The 16,247-nt window shown below is 35.4% G+C and overlaps 2 protein-coding genes, 1 long non-coding RNA gene and 1 pseudogene across 3 annotated transcripts; all 4 read right to left on the minus strand.

The window, feature by feature from the left end:
• Positions 1–615: 615 nt before the first annotated feature.
• LOC149491926 (uncharacterized) lies at positions 616–1,149 on the minus strand. Its single transcript, XM_089716963.1, has one exon. The coding sequence runs from the start codon at positions 1,147–1,149 to the stop codon at positions 616–618; it is 534 nt and encodes a 177-aa protein (XP_089573089.1).
• LOC149491927 (AP2-like ethylene-responsive transcription factor At2g41710) lies at positions 1,050–4,357 on the minus strand (annotated as a pseudogene).
• On the minus strand, positions 4,232–8,820 carry LOC149491928 (pentatricopeptide repeat-containing protein At1g79540-like). The gene is given in 9 exon segments (XM_089716962.1): positions 4,232–4,320; positions 4,415–4,616; positions 4,980–5,109; positions 5,886–6,207; positions 6,210–6,596; positions 6,599–6,766; positions 6,769–7,842; positions 7,845–8,291; positions 8,294–8,820. Coding segments are annotated over 6 exon segments (2,442 nt in total). The 5' UTR covers positions 8,457–8,820; the 3' UTR covers positions 4,232–4,320; positions 4,415–4,616; positions 4,980–5,109; positions 5,886–6,004.
• A 285-nt stretch (positions 8,821–9,105) lies between these two features.
• Positions 9,106–11,665, minus strand: LOC149491929 (uncharacterized). Its single transcript, XR_016319221.1, has 3 exons — positions 11,196–11,665; positions 10,362–10,427; positions 9,106–9,459 (listed from the first exon to the last, which is right to left on the minus strand). It is a non-coding gene; the product is annotated as an uncharacterized LOC149491929 (long non-coding RNA).
• Positions 11,666–16,247: the final 4,582 nt, after the last annotated feature.

Here is a 16,247-nt window from a genome sequence, read left to right on the forward strand (position 1 = left end):
TTATAATAAGGTAACCAATGGCACCTTCCATAGGCGTAGGGGCAGCTATGAAGGGCCGAAACAAGGACTCTAACATCCAAGTGACTTTGAGCACTAGTCACTCCCCTACATTCTCCCCCACCCAAACGATCGACGCCCTCGTCGACTCGTCACTAAGAATCTAGCTCCTGAAGTGCTCTTTTGTAGGAAAGGGTGCCTTAATGGTAGTCATATATTTTGCAACCAAGATTATAATAAGGTAACCAATGGCACTTTCCATAGGCGTAGGGGCAGCTATGAAGGGCCGAAACAAGGACTCTTAACATCCAAGTGACTTTGAGCACTAGTCACTCCCCTACATTCTCCCCCACCCAAACGATCGACGCCCTCGTCGACTCATCACTAAGAATCTAGCTCCTGAAGTGCTCTTTTGTAGGAAAGGGTGCCTTAATGGTAGTCATATATTTTGTCTTGAAATTGGTCAAGGTCTTCTTCTTTTTCCCAGGTGTTCTCTGACGGCGGTAGGTTCTTCCATTGTACTAAATACTCTTGATGTCGACTTCCTTTCAGCTTGCGAGTCTCTAAGATCTTCTCCACTTCTTTGTTAAAGGATGGCTTCTTACGAATGACATGTCATTAAATGGCATATCGTTGTGGCTTACTCCTACTGACATCATTCACATCTGGATGATAAAGCTTGAGTTGACTGACATGGAACATAGGGTGGACTCTCATCCAAGCTGGCGTGTCAACTTTGTAAGCTACCTTCCCTACTTCGGTGATGATGGGAACCGGGCCTTCATATTTGCGCATCAATCTCTTATCATAGTTGAGAAACCGAAACTGGTCCGATGTGATCCTGATCAGCACCAAATCTCCGACTTCAAATATTAGTGGTCGACAGTCTTGATCTGCCCATTTCTTCATGCGTTGTGCTGCTTTCTCAAACTGTGCCTTGGCCATCTCCGCATTTTGTTCCCATTCTGCAATGAATTGGTATGCCTTCGGGTTTCGCCCAGTGTGTGATCTATCCAATGTATGAGGTAGCAATGGCTGTTGATCTGTAACAATCTCAAATGGACAACCATTGCTTGACTTGCCAACAGGACAAGGTAGAAAGACAGAAATCTGCTGGGCTCTTGGAACCGTTACAAGTACCAAGTAGACCATGGGAAAGCGTCTCTCTGTACTTCATCAACGGCTTGCCCAAAGTCGGAGAGTTCGACACCATATTGGTCATCATTGATCGATTTTCCAAGTATGGCACTTTCATTCCCATGGCAAAAACATGCTCAGCGGAGGACACGGCGCGAGCATTTTTCCGATGTGTGGTCAAGTATTGGAGTGTCCCAAAGAGCATCGTCAGTGACAGGGATAGCAGGTTCACGAGATCATTTTGGGGGGAGTTGTTCAAGATGCTCGGCTCACAGTTGAACTTGTCCACCAGCTTTCATCCCCAAACTAATGGTCAAACAGAACGGTTCAATAGCCTGCTGGAGGAGTATCTTCGCCATTTTGTTTCTGCTAGTCAGAAAAATTGGCCCACTCTATTAGATATTGCCCAATTTTGTTTCAATGCTCAAAAGAGCTCTGCTACTAATCGAAGTCCATTTGAGATTGTTACAGGTCAACAGTCATTGCTACCTCATACACCGAATAGATCACACATTAGGCGAAACCCAAAGGCATACCAATTCACTGCTGAATGGGAACAAAATGCGGAGATGGCAAGGGCGCGGTTAGAGAAAGCAGCACAACGCATGAAGAAATGGGCAGATGAAGACCGCCGACCACTCACATTTGAAGTCGGAGATTTGGTGCTGATAAGGATCACATCCGACCAGTTCCAGTTTTCCAACCATGATGAGAGATTGATGCGCAAATACGAAGGCCCAGTTCCCGTCATCACCAAAGTAGGGAAGGTAGCTTACAAAGTAGACACGCCAGCTTGGATGGAAGTCCACCCTACGTTCCACGTCAGTTAGCTCAAGCCTTATCATCTAAATGTGAATGATGTCAGCAGGAGTAAGCCACAACGACATGTCATTCGTAAAAAGCCATTCTTTGCCAAAGAAGTGGAGAAGATCTTAGAGACTCGCAAGCTGAAAAGAAGTCGACATCAAGAGTATTTAATACAATGGAAGAACCTACCGGTGTCAGAGAACACCTGGGAGAAAGAAGAAGACCTTTACCAATTTCAAGACAAAATATATGACTACCACCAAGGCACCTTTTCCTACAAAAGAGCACTTCAGGAGCTAAATTCTTAGTGACGAGTTGACGAGGGCATTGTTACAGGTCAACAGCCATTGCTACCTCATACCTAGATAGATCACACTGGCGAAACCCAAAGACATACCAATTCAATGCAGTTATTACCTAATTCCTTGTCAAATTTATACTGCTATGATTATAGGTATGGAATCTTCCAATGTTCTACACAGATAAGGTCAACTCACATTTCTCTGAAGAGACAATCCCCCGATCATTCCTAATGCAACTCCAAGTCTCTCATTACTGTTATCATGGCTTGTAGACTTCTCAACTGTTTTGCCATAATCCATCCTATTGGTATTTTTGTTTTCATTCTTGTCATTATTAGGACGGCTTTCTTACTCTTTTGAAGCTCCTCTTGCAAGCTCTTGTATGTTGCTGATTTTGACAAAATGCTCAAGGCAGAGAATGCATAGCCTTTGTGCTTTTTTCCATCAATAGGCATGCCCAAACAGGGCATCTGGTACTCAGTAGGCTGGACTGCCCATTCTGAAGTTTTAAGTTCACCAACATCTTCGGCATAACCATGCTTCGCCTCTTCAGATGACTTTGAGATGGATTCTGCTTGACGAGTTTCGTTCGACCCCCACCATTTGATATAACTTGTTAGATCAATTTTTCTCTCGAAACAAAGACTCCCAACATAATCATTCTCTAATGCTAGGTCATCAGCTGCACCTTATAATGAGATATCACCATTAGATAGATGGCACTGGTTCTAGAGGAAAATAGTTCGGAAAAATAAGACATATATAGAAGCCCTCCATTGCCAATTTCTTGGCAAAAATTTATTCTGTAAAATGATACACTTGACAAGATTCTTTCATAACTCGATTTTCTTGGACATTGGAAAATATATTCTTTGAAAATAGAACTTTGGACCTTACCATAATTTATGCTAATGAAATATTCAGATCCGGGCATACGACTAAATGATGAGTCCCACTGACTGCTTCGTGATAGCCAGAAGTATGGAGCAAAATACAGAAACAAAATATCATTAATAATTAATACACGGAAATGTTAAAGTTTCTATCTAGTTAGAAAGAAAACAACTATAGTCCCTAAAGAGAGCTTAAAGGCAATAACAAAAGCATAAAACACGTGTTGTCAAACACGAAGTCATAAAGTACATTCCATCAAAATCTGTCAGAAAAAGGTTCATCTTTGAGGTGGATAAATTAATCATTAAATATCAATGACTCATACTTTGTCAACTTGCAACAATTAGTAAATGAAAAACATCAAGTAGTTTCTGAAAGGTTTGAACAAGCATAGAAGAAAGCCATAATGATGTCCCGCATGACGTTAAAGGCAGTAATACACTGACTACCATGACAGTCTCAAGAACTAGCAAGTCCCAGAAAACATAAATAAAAGATGTACCATCTAATCCTCTGGAATTTGAACATAAGTTTGTGCAAATAATTAGCATCATAGACAAAGCATACCTTGAAAGTCCATGGTATTTAGAGATTTCCTCTTGAAAAGCCACTACTCTTTCTGCAGAAAAGGTATATATTAAAATCAGCATCAGACACAGTTTAAAGTATTCTGTTTAGAGTAGATAAGTAGACGAATACCTCCAAAGAGATGCCAGGTGTTCCTCCCTTGACACATTCTGCATTTCTTCAAGGTCTCTTGTATAATCAGTAACCTGCACCACACAATTACTGTACAATATAAATAAATGCTCAAAATATAAGGAAAACGACACACAAAACACTCATGCAGAAAATCACTAATAATGGAAAATTTATTCTCTACCAAGTAGATAATTGAACAAGAACGTGATTGTTTCATACTTAGTACCTCACTGAAGGGAGAGGAAAAGCAAAATTTTTGAAAAGGAGCTCATCCATAAATTATGAAATAAATCCATATTTGCATTAAACTGACACATACAGAACATAGCTTCTGTAGAATATGGGTGATCATTTATTGACAAAGGGAAAAATGTTCAACTTGGGAATCTCACTGGAAAATTAATGAGTGTTCTAGGGCCCCAATATTTTAAGGCAGCAAGATCATATGCTCTAGCTGCAGCCTCCTCATCATCACATGCCCCTGCAAGTTGATATTTCTCAATAAATGCAACATGCATGAACTAACACAGTCAAAAGCATTTGTATAAAGAAATAGTGTCAAGCTAGCAACTGACCCGAGTATACTGGCACGATGCATCACAGCAAGATTCCATGCACAATAATTGTAAGTAATCAGTGACAATAGACAGAATCATACAAAAGAGAAAGAAAAGAGACTAAGCAAGACAGACGCCTAGCTTTGCCTTCTTGTTTTGATTCTGGTTCCATGTGCTTTTATCCCAGAGGTGAGCTTCATATCGACCAGTCCATCTATGTCTAAAATTCCATGAACCACAAAACCAAAATCATTACCCTCGAATATTTGTGTTACACTGTAAATTTTGGATCTTTGAATAAAATTCATTGTTTCTTATAATTAGCAAATCAAAACTAGACAAATGAGAACAAAACTTAGGCTCAAAGTTTCACAATATACTGTCGCGGAGTATTGCTACTAACACAATCACCTGATTGTTTCTAGTTGCTTCTTTCTCAGATGCTTTTAGAACAATGAAACAAACTACAACTAATTAACAGTCAAATTTAATTAAATTCAACCAAAAAGCTATACTTTTTCTATTCGCCAAAAATACACATATATGTAACTAGTGATACCACGATAAATAGAGCTGTGTTTACCAGCTGTGCAAGAAGGCATCTTGCTTCAACGTTCTTTAGCAATGCAGCATCTCTCTTTCTTGGGTTTCTTTAGTCCTCTATACAGTAACAGCTGATCATTAGCTATGGTCTGCACCGTAGTTTGTCCCTTCTATATATATGAACACCCAATGAGAAGTAAATAATACCCTAAGATAAGATAAGAAAAGTACATTAAAGAAAATAAATGAAACCAGGCCATTTTCGCCCCAAAGAGAATAGGGAGAGATTGAGGCAGAAAAATAGTGATTTTGCGAAATATTTAATAGCAACAATACAGGCAGAAAAGATATGAGGATATTCCACAGCAAATATAATATTTTAAAAACACAATCAAAATTTAAAAAGATATCAATCTAATCTAAAAGACTTGATAAGCGAGCAAATAGGATATTTCTAAAATAAATAAAACTTTTTTTTATCTAAAACTCAAAACCTAGTTGGTGTAAGTTTTTACATTTACCAAACAAGAATAGCAATATTAAGAAGAAGATTAAGCAATACAACAAAGTTTAACAATCATTATCATACTAATCCCTATAAAATTGCAAATCTAGAAAAAATTAACAAAATAGGAAACAAGATATACTACAAAGAGAAATTTAACAATAATTATCATTACCGAATTATCTAAAATCTCCAAGTCCCTATAAAATTGCAAATCTAGAAAAAATTTTAAAAAAATATGAAATGAGATATGATAGAAATAGAAATTTAACAATCATTATAATCCTCTAAACAAAAGATTACATCTATAGTATAGGAACAAACAAAAGATTACATCTATACTATAGGAACAAACAAAAGATTACATCTACAGTATAGGAACAAACAAAAGAAAATCACATAACCTAAAGCAATAATCGCACAATCAATTGGAAATTATACCTTCTTTAGGATCTTCAAGATGAATAACAACCTACAGGAAGTAGAACATAGAGAGAGTATTTCTTGAATGTACTCAATTCAACCAAGCTCAACTCCCTCCCTTGATAGACTTAGGCCCATCAATCCTCTTCTTCCATTTCTCCATCGGTGTTTGCCAAAATATTTCCCATTTCTCTGTCGCGTTTGCCAAAGTATTTCCAGCCATTTTCAATTTTCACACCATCAACTTCATCATGTAAAAGGAGCTTCGTAGTTCGGTGAAGATAAGCATTCAAATCATATCCCAATGACTCCATTCTGCTAAGAAGATCAAGTGCACGATACCTTTATCTTCAGAGCAAAGAAGAGACTTAAGTAGTCGGTTGCAAATTCGTGGCATCAACATGTAACCTTCCTCAATTGTCTAAAGAAAGATTTCTGCTGCAAGGTCTAGGTTCCCTTCTTTGCATAATCCATTTATTAACTTAACACAACTTGGGGGAGTGATAGTAACTTTGCACTCCTGAAGAATGAAAAATATATTTAAAGCTTCTTCTAATCTTCCCGCCTGACACAACCCAATTAGCCAAATGGTATAAGGTGCTAACTGAAAATCATTTAACTTCAAGTCCATTTCAAGTAACTGACGAACTGCCTTTTCCACTTCCACTTTGTCAAAATATTCTCCTAGTATTTTAATCATTTTGTTGTCTCGCCCAGAAACATTCTGACATATTGCAACCAAAGACCAAAAGCTAAAGACACGTTCTTTCTCCTACATGACCAGGTCATAAGTGATTTATAAACCGCTGAAGTTGGCGCACACCCATTCTTTAACATCTCATCAAACACCCTAAAGGCATCTTCATTTCTTTTAGCAATAAAACACCCATTAATAAGATACCATATGTTACAGAATCTGGTGAGAGCCCCTTGAGTTGAAGCTCCCTGAAGAGCTTAAAAGCACCATTAATGTTGCCTGCCCTGCAAAACCCATTAATCAGAATGTTATAAGTGAGGATGTCAGGAGCAAACCCACTATCAACAAGTTGTGTGAGCATATTGTATGCCTTGAGAATCAATCCTGAGCCACACAATTGCTCCACCATATTTTGTAAACTTGTAACATCAAGAACCCGATTAGCACCCTGAGAAAGACGAAGAAACAATGAAGGTTTTCTCCCTATCTCCATCTTGCAAAATAAAAGCTGAGCTTTCTTAAGCTTTCCAACCTTACAAAGTCCATCAATTAAAGCATTAAATGTAAACACAGAAGGATAACATCCAAGTTTCTCCATCTCATCAAATATTTTTTGTGCCTCCCAAACCAGCCCGTTCTTGCACATACCACAAATGAGAATGGCGTAAGTGCAATTACTGAGGAAACAATCATTCTTTGAAATCTCAAGATGAAGTGATTTTGCCATATCTAAAAGACCCATGTCACAAAAACCTTTGATCAAAACATTATAACATTGGTTATCAGGAACGATATCTCTCTTAGTCATCTCACTCAATAACATTAATGCATCGTTAACTTTTCCTGCTTCTGATAAACCCTTCATCATTATGGTGTACAAGACAACATCAGTCTCGACATTATCCTCATTCATTTTCTGGTACCACAATTGTGCATCTTCAAACCTCCTAGCTCTAAACAACCCAGCAATCAAACTACTACATCCCTGCTTATCAAGCACATAACCATTCTTTTTAAAATAATTCAAAAACATCAAAGCGTCATCAACTCTACCCAACGTACAAAACCCATCAAGCAAAGCATTATAAGTAACAAAATCAGGCTTGCATCCAGTATCTTTCATTATATTAAACAACCTGTAAGCATCATCAGCTCTTTGAGTACGACATAACCCCAAAATGATAATTGTATAGGTAATTCTACTTGGTGAAATTCGTCTTTGTGTCATTTCATTAAGCATTTGAAGTGCATTCTGGCTTTTTCCACTTTTACACAACCATGAATCAAAATGTTAAATGTAGCTATATTTGGCAACGAATTCACCTTCAACATTCTATTATAAACTCCTAAAGCTAACAAACAAAACTTTTTACGCACCATAATATGCAAAATTGTATTAAAAGTAAAAACATCAGGTTTACAGTCAAAATCTCTCATCCTTTCGAAAGCTTCCACAGCTTTCTCAACCATAGCAATCTTTGCATACCCTTGAATCAACACTATAAATGCCTCAGCCGATATAAACCCATTACATTTCTTTATTTCTTTTAGAACTTGCCAATACAATTCAAGCCTATTTGTGTTCTCCTTAATAAGCATGTCAAGGATTATGCTATGAGATACCCATGAGTAGAAACGCCTGTATTTAGATGCCCAGATAAAGAATCGAAAAGCCAATTGAGGACTCGGTGGATTTTCAATTATAGAAGTCACAACACCAGGAGAGAGAATGGAACAATAGGTTCTAGAGCTGGTTCCATCGGATTAACGGAGCCAATGACTGCTAGGACTTCATTAGACACAGAGAGTTCTTCGGTTGAACTCCCGTGGACACGTTGAGTCCATGGAAGGTTTGAATGACAGACTTGCCGAAGAAAGCACTGGAATTTCATAACAGGTGACAATGATTTTTGGATTGAAGATTTATGGGATTTTGAAGTTGGCTGAAAAGGGGTTTTGATGGGTTTTTGCAGGCTGGGGTTTTGATCGAGTTCGAGAAAGGTTCGTTTGCGTTTTCCATTTGGTCGGCGTTTTCCGTTTGGTCGAGATTCTTAGGTGGGTGCTCTGTTTCGTTGGCGAGAAGAATTTTGTGTTTGGTCGGCGAGAAGAAATTCAATTTGATTTATAATCTTTGGTAATTTTGATTTTGATTTTTGCTAATTTCCATCGCGTATAAATTTTCTTATAATTACATGCTAAAAATATGTTTAATATCGCTACATTATTGAAATTAAGAAAAAAAAATTTGTTCTTTTTAAAGTAAAATAATCAATATATTATTTTTTATTATGACAAAAGTGAAGTGCAAGTAAACTCGAAAAGTTTTGGTTAACAAGCAAAAATACACTAATTTTGTAATTTATTGCATCTTATTCTTAATTTTGTTTTATAAATGATTAAATCCCATAATTGAAATTTGAAAAAGAAATATATTGTCACGACCCGTTTCCGTGGGCCGGACCGGCACTAGGGCCCAGGTAAGCTTAAGGCCCCCGAGGCCCGTAGTAAGCCTAAACTACTCTACTTAAACATGCCACACCATTTAACAGGAACAGTAAGCCCATACAGCTAGGATATAAATATAAATATTGTACAATCCGGCCCAATTTTAGATATCTTAATTAAAGATTAGTTTGGGCCTAATCATGATAAGTCATATTCATAATATGGTTATATTAATCCACCTGCATCTAATATATAACAAGTCGTTTACACAATAACGCATACGACAGAGCCCGATTGAAATACACGACCCTATAACTGCGGAGTTCAATAATATTCTGATAATAGAATAATTAGCACATCCAAATTTAAATAACAAAAATATAAAATTTACATTTATAACTCTGCGGAGAAGATTGCAGAGCTTCAGTCGAATGAGCTGCTTCCTAGTACCTGGGAGATTTGGAGAAAAGGGGGGTGAGTTTTGCAACTCAGTGAATAATAATAAATAATACACATCACATACAGTCAAGCAAAATGCACCCTAGTATACTGAATGAACACACAACAGTCAATCATATGACATTACATCAGCACCCACAAACAATATCACCTTCAAATAATCACATCACGTGGAAATTAGTCAGTGGAGTCACCGAACCCCCGATGAGTCGTCCTCCCACATGGCTCATCCTCTCACATGTGCACCAGGGAGCCGATCCCCCATACTGGCCGACCGGTCTAATCCTCACTTGACCAGCCCTCTCATTGTTTTTACATTCTCTCTTTTTTTTTTTTTTTTTTTTTTTTCATACCAACAGGAGGCAACCCGGTGGTCTCCATCCAATCTAGATCATCAAGCGCTCACAACAGGAGGCCACCCTGCGGGCTGCAATCAAATCTAGATTTTCAGGTGCGCAACAACAAGCGGCCATCCTGTGGTTTCAGAACAAACAGAATTATCAGGTGCACACGGGGGCGCCGATCTCCCATTTACCCGGCTAACAGAAACAGAATTAGGATCCATATAACAGAATCAGAATATAACAGAAATCAGAATCAGGATCCGTATAACAGAAACAGTCTCACAAACCCATGGTGACCCACTTCATCCTAATTCCACACAAACAAAGCACAGTATATGCACAGCACAAGTAATCAAACAATTCTTTCAACGTATTACACCAATTTCATCCAAATGCACAATTATATATAAGTATAATTATAATGATCGTAACTTAATATATATGATAAAATACTTGTAATATATTGTAAATATGTAAATAAAAACATAATGTTTATGAATAAATGTTATGCATATGCAGTGTTGATATGCATTATTTATTATTACTCACAGTGATGGAGAGCGAAGTTCTAGCTTTGATTCTGTCCTGGAGGAGTACTAGATGGACCCGGGCGATCTAAGCAAAGTAAGAATGACACAAAAAGAAATAATTCTATCAGACAAAATATCTCCTTACCCTTCTAAGAATTTTATTTTATATTATAATTTTTCTACGTAATTTAATCTCGATATCTAATTTCTTATCTGTACTAAAATTTTATCTTTCTATCTAACTCTATTTTATTTGTTTTCGTTTGAATTATATTTTATTTCTTATTTTATTTTCTATTAAAATTTATTTTATTTTCTACCGAAATTTCGGCAGCATCTCCCCTAAAAATTGGACTATCCACCTGTTAAAATATCAACAATATATCTAATATTTCCAAACCACACAGCCCATCCATCGGGCAATCAATCAATCAAATTTCCCATCCTCCATCAAACTCAACATCACCACACAATAACATTATGTTTAAACTATCTTAATTAAATCAACACTAAAATTTCAAAGCTATTAACTATCCACATTTACCAAATTAAATTAATTACATTAATTCACTACAAAGTAATAAGTTTAATTTAATTAACTAACATTACTAACATTAACTTAACTAAACTTAACTAACTCATTAATTACAATTAATAAAAATTAATTTCATTAACCAACATTACTAAATTAATTAACTACAAATAATAAAATTAATTTAATTAACTAATATTACTAACATTAACTAGATTAACTAAAATTGTTAAAATTAAACTAACTAAAATAACTAACTTTAATTAACTATCATGAATAAAATTAAATCGATTAACTAAAATGTATTTAAATTAATTATACCCCAAATATAGTTGTTGTCGAATTGCTAGAATGGGAGTTGCCGGGTTGAAGGGCAGCAACTGCTTGTGGCCGGATCTAACTAGCAGTGGCGGAGAGAGGCGGAGAGAGGCGAAGAGAGGCGGCTGGCAGCGAGACTTGCAGCTGGAGCTTCTGCTGTGGGCGCGCCAGACCTGACAGAGGGCCTGACTGTGCGATCTGTGGCGCTGCGTGAGCTAGGACAAGGCGGAACGAGCGACAGAGCTGCTCCAGTGACGAGCGGCAGTGAGAACGGCAGTGGCGCTCGACTGGAGCTGCTGGAGCTGCTGGACAGTGGTGCGAATGCAGGTGCAGGGAAGAAGAAAGGGGAAAGAAAGAAAGAAAGAAAGAAAAGGAAAAGAAGAAGAAGAAGAAGAAGAAGAAGAAAGAAAAGGAAAAGAAGGTGGCGGAGATGGTGTCGCCGGAGATCGGGAAGCGCAGAAAAAAAAAAATGGGGAAGGGGAGTGAGGTGCGCTAGAAATAGAAAGAAAAGAAAATTCTAGATGGTTTGGGTCGAACCGGTTCGATTCGGTTCGGTTCGGCCCAAATCTTCAGTTTCCAATTGGTTTACGGGTTTTTCAATCGATTTTTGGTTCGGTTTCCCACAGAGTTCACATTAAAATATTAAAATAAATTTCCAAGCTGTCGGTTTATTAAATTTAATTGGAAAATCTTTGAAAATAAAAATTCGAGTTGTTTCAGTCTTCCCCCCTTAAAAAAAATTCGTCCTCGAATTTTGAAAATAACAAGAAACTAGGATACAATAATTGTTTACGACAATGGTGGTTATGCTTCTCACATAAAGTTGCAAGTTCGTTAGTCAGAGTGGTGAATCTAATTTTTCTTAAATTTAATAATTAAGACAAACCAATGAACAGACCTGGGAAGAAAATCTAATTTATAGAGAGGGTAAGATGATTATAAGATAAATCCATCCCTAAAGTTAATTTAAACGTGAATCATACTATGTCTACAAGTTGTCACCTCAAGTCAAATATTCATAACTTAAAGCACAGATTCGACACTAATATTCACCTTTACACGTAAGAATTTTATTCACTTATAACATCTGCTCAAGTAAGGGTTATTGATCTCATTAGCTCTATATCATGTGTCCTTACATTGATGTATCGTCATTTATTCTCTCACTAGCTATCATAGGCAATGATCATCACTCCATAAGAAACTCATACACCAACCCATTATGTAATCTTACTGATATAAGAATCCACATATTCAATCAAATTTATTACTATTCCAATTTAGAATCCTTATTATTATTATCAATTCTACCATTAAATACCATTCAATCCTTTCCAATTAAAGAGAACAAATTCATGGCATTACTACAAGCTTATTTCAAACAAAATCATGACATTTCTCTAGCTAAGTGCTATCAACTGATAGGATATACTGACTTCTATCCCAATCTCATCACATATTTATCAACTTAACTATTTTCCAACAAAAGATATATAATTTATTCTCAATTCCTACTAATGAGAATTCTCATAAAAACAAATAATACATCGACTATATAGAGAAAATTTCAATTCACAATCAAGTCTCTATTTTAGTTATTAACCTCTCTATCCTTCTTCCCGAATTATCATATCATACCATTTCTTAACTAATTATGACAACAACTTATGCAACTAGCCAAATTAGTTGTTGCCATGCCGGATAATTCTTAATTTATTTTCTAAAATTCGCAAACACAGTTCTATTATACTCCATTCCATCATGAAATCCAGTCTACATTTTTTTTTTTTACAAGCTTAATCAAGATGTAAAATTCTCCAAACCGTAATTTATATCCAATTTACCTAGGTCTACGTATCCAGAAATCCTAAACAAGTAGTGCATTTGCTCTAGCTAAGTATGAGATTAAGGATATTAAACCTATAATCTAATTCCTGATTACACTATGTCCATTGTTTTATGTTTATTCTTAATCCCATGAGCAATTTGAATTGATTAGTGATCTGATCGACACACATGAGTTGGCACTCCAATATAATCAAGATGTAGTCTTAGACCATCCTGTTATCACATCCAATAATCCTCTAGTTTATATCCTTAGTCTTCAAACACTAACATGTATTCTCTTCATTAATTTGTTAAAACTATCCCAAATTCACCTTTTCCTTCTTATACCAAGTTTCACTGTTCCATGCAAATGGTAAATTAAAACTCAGCTTGCTTACTAATGAATGAAAATACTCTAATTACCTTCATGTTCTACCAAGGACATAAATATAACTTCCCTTCTTTATCTAATAAAACAAGCAACTTGCAAAAGTTGCACTAATTAATAGAAATTCCTTATTTTAATTGCTTTACGTCAAGAAATTAAATTTATTTACATTCGTTGTCATCTCAAGCTAAGTCCCGTGATCCTTTATCAACTATTATTCCAACTAGATGCTATCGAATTACAGTAGTCAAAATTCTCTTCTCTCTTTCTCTCCAATAGAAAGTCTATCTTTCTTTCTGAATATAAGTACTAAATTCTTTTGTCATCGGGATTACAATCCTCGAATCATTTATCTATTTGTTTAACATAAGACATTCAATAACTTCCTACCTTTGATCTCTTTTAGATTTAAATTTACTATTTATGAACCACTAAATTCTCGAAACTCACCTCGCAAAGACCCGATTAACTCAACTCAAAAGTTTGGTTATAACATTATCAATTATTTATTTAATATTCTATTAGAATTATCATCAACAGTGATAATTATTTTAAACCTCAAAGCCATTTTTCCTACCTTCAATAGTATACATGTTCCATCATTCTATCTTTAATAATATTTCGCTCCTTTTTTGTTTAACTACATAGTCTTAACTACTTATTCTAAAACATCTGTTAACTTTCTAAATTTTTATAAATTTTAAATTTATTTACAGCATAAAATTACTATTTATGATCATTTAAATTCTTAATATCCACCTTATCTCTATTTATTTTTTTTTTCATCAATATAACAAGAAACTTTACAATTACACAAATATTATTCTCCTTCAAATTATATTCTAATTATCATTTTCTAATATAATTATCACCCAACATAATAGCGTTCCAATCCCAAGTCCACTAGTTTCCTCTATTATCTTTTACTTTCATTTTATTATACTAGATCCATAAACTTAGTCTGGCTTATTAAACATCCTACATATACTAGGGTCTTGCTTATGTCCCGTCTAATACACTCATGAATTCCCAAAGTATAGAAGTCTTTATCTTAAAGCTGCTGAGGTATCACTATTTCTAGTTTTATCAAATCTTGTTACCCATAATCCTTAATTTATTAAACCTCTAATTACTGACTATCCTCATTTAAATCATATTAATTTATACCCTTCACGTTTCTGTAATTGATTCTTTTCTTAATATCCAAACAATAACAGGACTAGATCCATCCTTACTTATCTATTTCATTAGTATTATATCAATTCAATAATTGGACAATTATCTCTCCATGTCCGATGTCATTCATCAATACACTTAATCATCATAGCTCACTATTTACATAACATAAGTACCTTAATTCCCTTATGGAGTCATTAACTCCTTCTCAGATCATAGAATCTCCCATTAAACAAAAATCATTGTTTGTAATTCACATACCATCGAGTGTGCAACAATTATTTTAAATATCAAAAGGCTAAATACCATTAGATTTAATTCTTACTTGTACCATATTAAACCATAAGATGCCACAATCCACACAATATCCACCACTAAGTACATCATGATTAAAGTAGTTTATCTTTTACTAAGAATCACAATTTACTTTTCTTATAACCACAATAATTTATATTATTCCCTACATTCATAAACTTTAAACGAAATAGCTGATGAATGCTACAATACACTTTGTCCCACCAAGCAGTAATTACTCATAAATAAAACTTACTTCATCTAATAATTCCACCAATATTATTCTTTATGAAAAATACTCATCACCAATTATTATACCAAATCGCACCAAATCCTTCAACATTCAGACCTTATAAAAATCATGTATATCCATTCCATCCAGAAAATATTTATCTCAATAAATATAAGAAATTCCACTAACCAACATCATGTAAATTTCATCAAATTCATATACTCATTCAATACTCTAATTAAATAGATTCTGATGTCCTCGAATCCAAATCATTTAGTTCTATTGTTAAATTATTAGCAACTCATTCGCAATTCCGCAAGCACACCTATACACACATTCATGCATTCTTAAATATGTATTCCACATTCAACACGTATTAAATAAAAATAGCACACTTTCATCAACTAACTTCAACTTATTAATCCTATATAACTTATCTTCTTACATACTTAAATTATATATGAATATTATTTATTCCATAAAAGGGTTTTTGTTTAAACCATCCCCTTAGCATCAGTAACTAAATCACATCTCTAAAGAACAAGGATACAAAATTTACTTATTAAACAACTTGACTCTAATCTGGTTGCGAACAACGTTGAAGAGGAAAGCAAGGAAGACTATGTCAAGACATGACAGGAATTACTCCGCAGTTACATCTAGACTTATGAACTTTTGCTCTGATACCACCTTTGTCACGACCCGTTTCCGTGGGCCGGACCGGCACTAGGGCCCAGGTAAGCTTAAGGCCCCCGAGGCCCGTAGTAAGCCTAAACTACTCTACTTAAACATGCCACACCATTTAACAGGAACAGTAAGCCCATACAGCTAGGATATAAATATAAATATTGTACAATCCGGCCCAATTTTAGATATCTTAATTAAAGATTAGTTTGGGCCTAATCATGATAAGTCATATTCATAATATGGTTATATTAATCCACCTGCATCTAATATATAACAAGTCGTTTACACAATAACGCATACGACAGAGCCCGATTGAAATACACGACCCTATAACTGCGGAGTTCAATAATATTCTGATAATAGAATAATTAGCACATCCAAATTTAAATAACAAAAATATAAAATTTACATTTATAACTCTGCGGAGAAGATTGCAGAGCTTCAGTTGAAT

Source organism: Jatropha curcas, unplaced genomic scaffold, assembly GCF_041381405.1.
Source record: "Jatropha curcas cultivar XTBG-Jc1 unplaced genomic scaffold, XTBG_Jcur_1.0 HiC_scaffold_223_pilon, whole genome shotgun sequence".
Lineage (NCBI taxonomy): Eukaryota > Viridiplantae > Streptophyta > Magnoliopsida > Malpighiales > Euphorbiaceae > Jatropha > Jatropha curcas.

Excerpts from the sequence above, each read along its gene's own strand:
- LOC149491926 (XM_089716963.1), bottom strand. The coding sequence starts at position 1,149 with ATGGTCTACTTGGTACTTGTAACGGTTCCAAGAGCCCAGCAGATTTCT.